The sequence below is a fragment of the Lytechinus variegatus genome, chromosome 5, assembly GCF_018143015.1.
Source record: "Lytechinus variegatus isolate NC3 chromosome 5, Lvar_3.0, whole genome shotgun sequence".
NCBI lineage: Eukaryota > Metazoa > Echinodermata > Echinoidea > Temnopleuroida > Toxopneustidae > Lytechinus > Lytechinus variegatus.
In genome coordinates, this window is record NC_054744.1 from 28,474,103 (window position 1) to 28,485,869 (window position 11,767).

General features: G+C 37.0%; 1 protein-coding gene across 3 annotated transcripts in view; it reads right to left on the reverse strand.

Moving 5' to 3' along the window:
* LOC121415876 (serine/threonine-protein kinase ULK3-like) overlaps positions 1 to 8,956 on the reverse strand; it is a 31,724-nt gene extending 22,768 nt beyond the window's left edge. For 2 of the 3 annotated variants that reach the window (XM_041609250.1, XM_041609253.1), the window contains exons 1-3: positions 8,818 to 8,956; positions 3,309 to 3,449; positions 1,056 to 1,176 (exon numbers count right to left, since the gene is read on the reverse strand). In XM_041609250.1, the coding sequence (XP_041465184.1) occupies positions 1,056 to 1,176; positions 3,309 to 3,449; positions 8,818 to 8,940 (385 nt within the window). In that variant the 5' untranslated portion in view covers positions 8,941 to 8,956. Of the gene's footprint in view, positions 1 to 1,055; positions 1,177 to 2,798; positions 2,952 to 3,308; positions 3,450 to 8,817 lie in introns of those variants that run through there. The other variant, XM_041609252.1, reaches the window with a different exon arrangement.
* Between the last annotated feature and the right edge of the window lie 2,811 nt (positions 8,957 to 11,767).

Consider the following 11,767-nt stretch of genomic DNA (forward strand, 5'->3'; position numbering starts at 1 on the left):
TGAACTGAAACTCGCACAGGATGTTCAGTGATACTTGATTACTTTTATGTCCAAGTTTTATGAACTAGACCAATACAATTTTAGAATTATGATGGCAATTCAACAAATACCTCAAAAATGAACAAAGTTCATAAACCTTAAATGACCTTTGACCTTGCTCGTGTGACCTGAAACTTAGAGAGGATCTTCAGTGATACTTGATTACTCTTATGTCCAAGTTTTATGAATCAGATCCATAAACAATTAAAGTTATGGTAATTCAACAAGTACCCCCAACTTGGCCAAAGTTCATTGACCCTTAATGACATTTGACCTTGGTCATGTGACTTGAAACTCAGGAAGGATGTTCAGTAATATTTGATTACCCTTATGGCTAAATTTCATGAACTATGTCCATATGCTTTCTAAGTTATGATGACATTTCAAAAACTTAACCTTAGGACCTTAGGTTAAGATTTCGATATTGACTCCCCTAACATGGTATAAGTTCATCGACCCTAAATGGCATTTGACCTTGATCATCTGACCAGAAACTCAGCAGGATATTAAGTAGTACTTGATTAACCTTATGCCCAAGTTTCATGAACTAGGTCTATACACTTTCCGAGTTATGCTGTCATTTCAAAAACTTAACCTTCAGTAAGATTTGATGTTGATGCCACCGGCGTCAGAAAAGCAGCCTTTACCAGTCTCAATCTGCTATGCAGGCGAGACAAAAATCAGCCATTTTTGCATCATTTTTCAAACTAATGTCCAAACAAACGAGGAACTTCAATTTGTTTAGTGGTAATAATAAAGTACTACTGGGTAGTCATATACAAAAATGACAACCAACAAAAACATGTTGTCCATATAAAAGAAAGATCTAGTCCCAAATACATGTAATTAAGAAAATTGCAATACTTGTGCTTAATATTCAATTACAGTTACCTACAAATATCATTCTAAAATGATGCTCTCTGAATGAATCTGAATCACTTTACTCTTACAGTGCACCTGCAGTTATCATTCAGTTGCTTCGGCAATCAAATCAAAACAAAATTGAATGGAAATACCTAGCTGTCTGAGAAATCTTTTGACAGTAGCCTCTGGAAGAGCTATTCTTTTATGGATGGTCTGGGACAGGTCTCCTCCGCTGCAGAACTCCATTATCAAGTAGATGTAATGCTGATCCCACTATTTATGGAAAATAGACAAGAAAGGTCTGATCAATCTATAATATTATCAACTTCTGGAACCAGAGTCAGTGGGGGGGGGGCACTCACATATACATTGGTGTTATGGGGACGTACCGCTTTGGTGACCCCCTTTTTCAGACTCATTTTCAATTCCCTTGATACTCCGAATGACAAAAGGTCCATTCAGAAATTGCCCGGCTCACAAGACCCCTGTAGTCACAAAACATCTCAGTTCCACTGCCCTGCCATCCAGCACAAGAACCACATAGCTGCATGCGCGGCTAGCATCACCACGCATGGCTAACTCCCGATAGCACGCACTGTACCTCTACTACAGTACCAGCATTCCGTTCCGTAGACCGATTTTCACACCACCCGGTATATTTTAGTTCATAAGACCCCACATTTTACCCTTTCAGTCAGTTCCATAGACCCCCATTTCAGGGTTTCGTGATTTACATGCCCCCCTGGCCTGAATCATTCAACCAGGTTGATTCAAATATATGTGATATGATCACTAACAATGCCAGTTCAGCATTTAACTGGATGCTGTTTTCCTTGAAGACACAGATGCTTTGACGTGACTGTATAATTGCAGAACTTCACTTCGATACACTTTGATACTACATGTATGTGGCAATACATGTACATGGAGATGAAGATAAATTGTGAAATTCTATAATTGTAATCATCTCTACTCCCATTCTAAATCAAAGTCCATGTACATGTAGACCACATTCTTATCTACAAAGTTCAAACCAAATTCAATGATTCAGGAACATATGAGCATTCCATAGTACATGCATGACCAAAATTCATTATTATTAGCTCAAGGCATTTGGGTTAATAAATTGTTAATACCCTGGATCAAACAGAAGGCACTAACCACGGGTGCGAGAATTGAAAACGAAACTGTAGAATTTTAAAACTACATGTAAACAATTAACCCAGAGTGCAGGAAAGAATATATGGATTAATCAATAAAACAGTGATGGGGTGGTGTTTCACAGAGATTAAAGTATGACTTAGAGTTGCACTTAAATGCCGATGTTTACATGTACATGATATGCAAAGGGCAATCTTCTTAATCAATACGCAGTGCACGTCCTCTTGGCATGACCTATTTCTGTTTCTCTTTCTGGTAACTCCCGTAGGAACTCAGCAGGACAGCGTTTTGCTGGTAAACGCCAAGCTGGTATATAACCAATTACCTAAGAAACATTTTACGTCTAGGTTAATCAGTCACAGTGGCTGACATTATAGACGACAGATATTACTGTCGGGCCTTTTTATCAAAGTGGAGACAATGGCAGAGTGGGGGTTCAAATTCACCTTGTGATTATGAGTCCAATGCTCTAACCACTGGACCACACGACGGTCATGATCTGACCAATGAATTCATGCCTTTAAAACTGCACGCTACTAGGTATCTAAGTGAGACTCTATAATCTTTGTGAAGATCCCCCAGGTTTGTACTCATTTTCAAAGAGAGACACTGTGACTAATGCATGGTGTTCACTGTTGTCTATCAATTTCTCAGGATTATCATGGATATTGTTGTATCGTGGCCAATAAATTTAAACTGTAAATTAAAATAACCTATTAATGTGCTAAGCTAACCTTAAGATATGGATCTAGATGTTCGATGAAGGCCTGGAATAGAACTTGAGATGATGCAGTCAGGTGCCGTTGTCATGGCGCTCTGAATCCTAGCTGTAGTGTAGCTGCCTCCTCAGGCCAGTATGCATTCAGCGGTGGATCCATTCGACTCATAACAACTCCTAACTAAAATGTGTCTTAGCTTACATACCCTGTGCCTTAATAGGTCATTACTAAGCATCAATGATCAAGGCATGATGTTATAAAAGATCCCTATAAATTGTCCAATGCAGCAGCTTAAGACTAACATAATAGAACATCTTGTATCCAAGAGAGGGGAATGTCTATTGTTATAGTAGAGGCTGTGTTCACACAGCATATACTCTAGATTATAAAAGGAAGTGTTCTCATGATACATGTACATAAAATTAGTGCTCGTCTCTACAATACAAACAAGCTAGTTAACAATAATAGTGCAACTTGCTCACATGTACCAATCATAAAATGCAATAATTCTGAGTCTACATGTACCTGGAAATCCTTGAGTTCCACGATGTATTCATGTTTAATCTTCTTCAAGATTTCAATCTCTTGGAGTAGATTTTCTGTTGATATTTTGTTGAGGCTCTTCTTGGATACACATTTGATTGCCACCACTTCCCTTTGTTGACTCTTGGATATAAAAAAAAACAGGAAAAATAAAAACATGAGGGCGACAGGCAATGCCATATTTCCATTCTTATCACAGCCCAAATCTCACCTGCATCACGCCATTCAATATAGCAGCAGTGGTGACTTTGAAGACTACCAGGAAATAATTATTCACAAAAACACCATTCATACGTTCATTGACATTTGACCTAGATCATGTGACCTAAAACTTGTCAGTGATACTTGATTGCCCCTACATCCACATTTAATAAGCTATATATGTAAATTTTGAAAGTTATGAAAGCAATCTAATAATTACCTCTAAAATGGCCAAAGTTCAATGACCTTAGATGACCTTTGACATTGGTCATGTGACCTGAAACTCACATGAGATGTTCAGTGATACTTGATGACTTTTATGTCCAAGTTTTACGAACCAGACCAAAATACTTAGAGTTATGATGGTAATTCAACACATACCCCCGATTTTGCCAAAGTTCATTGACCCTAAATGACATTTGACCTTGGTCATGTGATGTGAAACTCAAGCAGGATGTTCGGTAATACTTGCTTAAAGGGAAAGTTCACCCTGAAGAAAACTTTGTTGTAAAAATAGCAGAAAAAATAATAAAAAATATTGGTGAAGGTTTGAGGAAAATCCGCTAAAGAGTAAGAAAGTTATTAGTATTAAATTAGAGTTCAAAATTTTGGATTTGTGACGTCATAAACGAGCAGCTGCCCCATGTGTTATGTAATATAAAATGTATGAATTTCCAATTTTGTATGGTTCCGATGACTTAATTAGGTGATCTGTCAATCGACAGATCAACTATTAATTTCGTAAGAATTTTCTTTTTTATTTATTATTTATTTATTTATTTATTTATTTATTAATTTTTATTTTTCCACCATTTTCTTGTTACCATAAAATCTCCAAATCTTCATCATCAATTATCTTCAAAATATCATCAGATATGGGGACTTATCATGTCATGTGAACGAAACAAGTTCAAGGTCAAAAGGTCATCATGACGTCATCTAGACGCCATTTTGTAAAATCACATTATCAATTATCAAAAATTAACAATATTTACATCACATTAACTTCAGGTCAAGGGTCAACTGCCCATGTCATCAAAGGTCATGTAAAGGTCACGACGTGCGCGTCAAAATTTTAAAATGCTCAAAATCACTATTTGACCAAAGTAGAGTATGTTTCAGGTGATTTTATGCTTTTTTTTATTTGCGCGTGCACGATTACGCGCGCGTTCCCGCACGTAGCGGCACTATAAAACATAGGATCGCCATTTTTTTCATATCAATGCACCGATAATATAATTCTGAACAATTTGATACCTTGATCAACCTTCTACGACAAGTAATAAAGGAATTAGCCTCCATCAAAGTTTACAGCACGCGCGCGCGCGCGCACTAACCATAGACAATATATGTGCAAAAACATGCTATACAAAATGAGTGTTCATTGTAGCTTTTAAAGGAGTACGGTGACCCCCATTTTTTTTTCATATTCGAATAGAGTATGGATGGGAGATGTGATTTCATGTCGCATTTGACCCGAAATTTTATCATGACGTCATCAAAATGGCGTCGGAACTCAAATTCCCATTTTGCTACTTATGACGTCATTATAATTATGCAAATTTGACTTTAACTCTGTAAATATTGGTCAATTTTCGCTCAGTTTTCAATATGTTGTAGCTGAGGACAAACTCTTTCTAATTTGATGCCTTTATTCACTTTTAAAGGAACTGATCATCCTGAAAAACTGCAAGTTATAGAGGCATGTCATTTTCGCTCATTTTGTGTGCAATCTCTATGGGAAATGACTTTTTCTCAAAACTGGATTTTACATTCCTCTATTTCGCGAGCCATATCTCCATTTATATTGATTGGTTTTCTCTGAGCTTTGAGTATAATGTAACTGAGATTCTAAGCTATTGCTAAGTTGTCTTTATTTTCCGATCAGATGCCAGCGTTATGCCTTAATTTCACTTGCAAAATTGGATTAGAGATCCTCTTCATTTGCTTATGTGTAAAGAGTCCTTGGCAATATATGTCGAAGTGGTCAGTATTTGATCTTAAACAGCACACTCACCTTTGACCTGTGACTCACTATATATAAAGTCTCTGATTTGGTACTAGCTCTCTCTCTACCTCTCTCTCTCCCTCTCTGCCCTATCTCTTTGTTTTTTTTACATCATCACAAGACTTTCTGACACACTTATCAAAGTTTTCTACTCTAAGAGGCACATGTTTTGAGAACGTCTTCAAATTACTACTTCTGTGGGCTGGTATCATCTCACCTGAAGCAAACTTCATACATTGTGTCTTCTACGTCATCTCATATTCAAGTCTGTACTATCCCTTTTCTCTGTCATTTCACCTAGAGAAAAATCCAAGATACCGTTTGTGCTAGCCAAATTAGGTTTGTAATAATATCTGTGCGATTTTGCGTATATTGTGTCAAATATTGGGATCATACAATAATTGAAACACTTTTGATATATTGGATGATTGTCTGTCGGTAAGTTGAGATTATTACCTTGTCTTATTACCATTTCATCATAATTATAACCAACCCCCGCTTCACCTCATTTCCTGAATTGCAAGAGCTATCAACATATTTTGGTTTTCATCATGATTATCATATTGATCTGAATTAATATGGTGGTCATATTCATGATCAAGAGAATCAGAGACAGATCACCTAATTCGTCCTCATGACGAATTAAAATTCTAGTTTTGTTTTCTTTTTCTTGATCGGGTGTGAAATGATTTGTCTATTGATATACAAATGTTACAGTGAAAACCATTTTCAATTTTCTGAGAAAATGACATTTCATTGATTTTTTACCATTCGCTATGTAGGAATGCTGCTCGCATATGACGTCACAAATCAAATAATTGAAATTCTAATAACTTTTTAATTATTTGATGAATTTTTCTCAAACCTTCGGCAATACTTTTTATCATTTTTTCTGCTATTTTTACAATAAACTTTTTGTCAGGGTGAACTTCCCCTTTAACCTTATGTCCAAGTTTCCTGAGCTAGGTCCATATATTTTCTAAGTTATGCTGTCATTTCAAAAACTTAACCTTCAGTTAAGATTTGGTGTTGACGCCGCCGTCGTCGCCATCAGAAAAGCGGCACCTATACAGAGCGTATCAAAAAAAAGTTTACACTTTGAAAAAGCCCTGGGAATTAAAAAATATACAACATGTGGGTAACTTTTTCACATACATTCTTGGGTTTGGGTCTCATCGATCCAATGAAAGTAAAAGTTTTGACAGAATGTTACACTTGAGTGAACACTGTCCATTTTTGTAAAGCTCGCAGAAATGCTTGTTTTCACGCTGTGTCAAGGGGAATAGGCGAAATCACACTTACCCTGTGAAACACTTCTAATACCTTTCCTTTGCACTTTTAGTCAATTGAAATAAAACGGATACATTCAAGCATTTTGTAACAATTTTGCCACCCAAATTGAAATTTCAACACTTAGTAAGCACATCCTTTACCCTTTTTGTGCCAGCTTGATTTGAGGACACAACTGAATCTGAACAAAAGTTTATATCAGACATCTCCAGCATTTTTTCACTAAGTTTTTATCATTTAAAGTGGGTTTACATTTCGTTTTTCATTTAATGCTTGTTTATCCACACCTTTCCCAAGCTTGACAATGATTAACAAAATAAAAATCAAGCCTAAGCCATTTCATGTAAATCACAGCTCAGTGTAAAGCAAATATTGTCATGATGGCCTCGGTGTGTGGGGGAGTGGGGTGGGGCATAATGCACTCTTCGAATTTTTTCCGCATGGAAACAAGTTTAAAAAGGTAAAAGATATCTTAAAATGAATTTTACTAGCTAAATTCCACGTGTTCTTCATGATTAAGGTCTACTTTTATTCGCATAACTATTTCAAAGTTCTGCGCAAATCATTTTTCACTAACTTTTTAAAAGTGAGTGGTGCTCACTCAAGCGGAAATATTTTTTGACAATTATATCGTCATTTGCTTAAATGGATCATTACCAATGTTGAAATGTGGAAAAATCTTCAGGATAGTACTAATGTATGATTTTACAGGAATTTTTCTAAGTGTAAACTTTTATTTGATACGCACTGTATAGTCCAGGGGCTGGGAGAATTTATTCAGCTGATCAGGTACAAAAGGTTTGATGGTCCCAAGATGTTGGCATGATATCAGTGGTCAAGAAAATGTGTTGCTGCCGGGTCATATCCTGTACGGAAGGCCCAGAGGACCCCATTTTTGTCGGCCATCTTCAATTTTTCATGAAATTTCATATTTTTGCACAAAAAATGGAAAAATATTAAATACGCATTTCACATTGATTTAGACAGTAGAAATCGATTGCAAGTGTTTTCAGGACAGTCCGGTTAATATTTTTTGAAAAATATAAGAATTTATGCCAAAATTTTCATGTTTTTAGGCCAAAATTTGCATGTGCATTGAAATCTTTCTATTTTGTCATTAATATCAGCAATCAATGCAAAGTATCAGCATTCAACACGAAAGAGAATATATTAACGAGAACATTGATATGCTTCATGACAGTATTAATGTCTTAACTTGCTTAGATATAGGGAAAATACCTCCAAATGCATTCCCCGATATTGCGATAAAATGGCACCAAAATGCAACCTCCGTCACTAGTCACACTAGTGTCGATGCTGACTTCAATGCGCTTGCTAGCTTGCCTTTCAAAAGAGTACTACAATACACTCAATCGGTCTTGCCTCGCCTTTGTTGGTGTGACTAGCACGCATTAATGCATGTAATGAGCGTCGCGATAGAAAAGTGTAAGTTACATATAATGCCTATGGGTTTGAGGGCAAAAGGCGTTTTTTACACATTTAAGCAACTTTTATGTTAAAGGTCAAGTCCACCTCAGAAAAATGTTGATTTGAACCAATAGTCTAAAAGAGAAAAATCAGACGTTAAGTTGATACAAGAATATTTCTCTAGGGGGGCCTATATATAGTAATAAGACAATTTTCAGAATATGGCCCCAGATCTTTTGATGAATAGAGTCTATTTGTTTATCATGTATTGCATGTGTAAGTTTGTGTTTGATGCATAGGCCTATCTTCTTTTACTAGAAATAGAATCGCGCAGATACAGTACGGTACGTGTGTGCGCAGACAAGGGGGACTGCGCAGACTTGTTTGGGGAACATTACACAGTCTTACAGAGAGTCAATACAACTTACACAAATTTAATGATGTGGGACTAAAAATAATGGGAGTTGAGACACAAACGAAACAAATCGGCGCGGAGCAAACAATCGGAAATTCGCTTTAATATGAGAGAAAATTCAAATTTACGTGAGAAACGATGAAACTTACCTTTCGATATGCCTTGTAAACTGTAGCATAGGTACCACTGCCGAGTTTCTCAGTGAATACAAATCCTGGTAATCTAGGAATTCCATACGCACTGGGGGCTGCCATCTTGGAATAAGGGTGCATGTGTGTGACGTAGTTTAACTGTTACTGTTAGGTAGTTCAAAATGCAGGCCAAAGAGATTATTCTGGATATTACAATGCCGTCGTGAAAGTAATATTAATTCAAAAACACTTTTCTTAGTTTAGTTTATTCCAACTATGTTGTAGGACTAAGCCTGTTCATCGATCAAAGTGGAATGTCCATTGCCCAGGGGGGGGGGGGGGGGGGGGCCACTTCCATTCACGAGTATGGGGTCTCGAAAAGCACGTAATTTCCATATTCTGAAAATGCACCCCTTAACAAGTATTGGTGTGTGAAACCCTACCTTTAACAAGTATTGGAAACAAAACGATACTCTTGGCAAATATTCCCTGAAATGAACCCCTAAACAAGTACATAAATTTTTTATTGTTACGGGTCCTTCGGTCGTCGGCTTTACCTTATTTGGTTTAGTACCTTCTACATCTCGCGCAAATCGGACTCTAAACACGAAGTGTTGGGGCAAAATGGACATCCTTTTTTAAAACATTTTAATTTTGTTTTATCATACCCGCAAAATCGACCCTAAACACGTAATTTTTCCAGCGAAATAGATACCCTTTTTTCATTATTTTTGTGTTTTTGACACCCTTATCAGTTATCACGTTACGTAGGTAACGTGCCCTATCGTGAAAAAGACATCCTTTTTACGTATTTTTTGGTCGCGCATGGTATCCACTCAATGTAAATGTAAGTGGCCCCCGGGTCCATTGCTGCTCTCCTTCAGACAAAATTAGATGCGCTACTTTGGCAGGGAGGCGAGGGGTGGCATGCAGGTCGAGGTCTCGTGTAGCCAGCAAAAAAATCCATGAAAACACACGAGAATCGAAAATCACTCAAAATCATAGGCAATATTCTCCCAATTAATGCATATCCAGTCTATTCATAAATGCAATCACTAAATAAGCAAGGGGGGTTTAGGGGGTTCAACCCCCCCCCCCTTTTTTTTTTTTTTTTTTTTTTGCTTGTCTTCCCAGAGGTCGGTCTGGTTAAGGAGTTATCGGGCAAGCGCCTGATAACTCCTTGGTCTGGTTACGGACAGTTCCTCTACCCAATAATGTATATGACAGCAATAATGAACAGAATCTCATGTTTCCGACGAAAAACACAGAAATTTTTTTCGCTCGCTTCGCTCGCTCCATTTTATTATATCTTTTATTTCCGCATGTCGCCGACATGATCACGGTATCGCCATTAACAAGGCCATACATGATTATCATGATGTATACTTATGAATACAAGTGAACCAAGACAAAGACATACGTTTTCTTACAAAATATGTTTTACCAATATGAAAACCAAAATGACGGAAAACGCCAAAATGTCGGTTAGCTCGCTCCGCTCGCTCGTAATAATTTATGAAATTCCATAAGTATCTAGTCTCCTGTTCAAGGCCGTATTATGAGTGTTACGAATAGAAGGACATGTAGCATCGACTAATACTTGATTTACTAACAAACTATTGACAAGAAATGTATGTTTTGACGGGAAAACGCGAAAATTTCGGCTCGCTCACTCCGCTCGCTTGTAATCATTTATGAAATTTCTTAAGTTTCTAGTCTCTTGATCAAGGCCATATCATGAGACTTACGAGCAGAAGGACATGTATCATCAACTAATATGTAATCATTACCAAGAAGCTATTGAGAAGAATTGTATGTTTTGACGGAAAAACGCAAACCAATTCATGTATTTATATTGTCTTTCCGTTAATGCCCACGATCATTATGGCATATGAATATCAAGCAACCGAGTAGCCGAGATTTCATGTTGGAGGGGCTGTAAATGCACGTGAACAGAGCGCGCGAAGCGCGCAGCTCTTTAACGGGGTGGGTGAAGGCCTGGAGGGGGCATTTCCCCGAAGCTTTCGGTACAAAGGAGCCGTTTCTTTTGTATCTAGTACCTATATCAACTGCTATTCAGTTGACAATATTGTGATTTTGAACCTTAATTGTTTTCAAATGACTGTGAACGCACAAAAAAGGGATAAAATGGAGGAAATTAAAGTAATAATCACCCCGCGCAATCGCGGAAGCTAAAGCGTTTTGTAATATTTTTGGGGCAAAGAAAATGGTCCCGAGAAAAGGGTATTTTGTAAGTTATATTGAATATGCTTCCCTTGGAAAAATCAAATTTGATTACAAAAAATTTAGCGACAGTGCATATCTTTAACTCGCAAAACAGAGGAGAAAAATGGCCTGCCGGGAGGAAGATATTCATTCCCGCGCAGAGCAATAAACTCTGAGATTTCAAAGGGTGGACGTTTCATCAAATACAAATATTTATAATACCCCATCGGCTCTAATTCAATCGATTTTCTAAGATTATTGAATTTCATGACAAGGAAAATAGTGCGCAAAAAGTTTAAACTTATGTGATTTAGTAAAGGGATGATGACTGTATAAAGTTTGACTTATCCTGAAGCACTTCATTTTGAATGATGAAGAAACTTAATAGTCAGGGGCCTTAGGCCTGAATTTGAAGTTTTGGGGACAGAGTTTACAAAAGCACCAAACTTTCCCTATGTCACTATTAGGTCAATAGCTTCATTTTTCCCCACAGAACATGGTGTTGAAAATTGCATCTTCATGCAAAAATATACTAATTTATGCAAATTAGCAGTATTTTATGCATGAAGCCATATGTAATTAGGAATCAATTATTTTTTTTTTAAAGATACCAAACTTTAGGAAAGTCTCTATCAGGTTAATAGCTTTAATTTTTCCCACAGGACATGGTGTTGAAAATTGCATCTTCATGCAAAAATATGCTAATTTATGTAAATTAGCAGAAATTTATGCATGAAGCCAT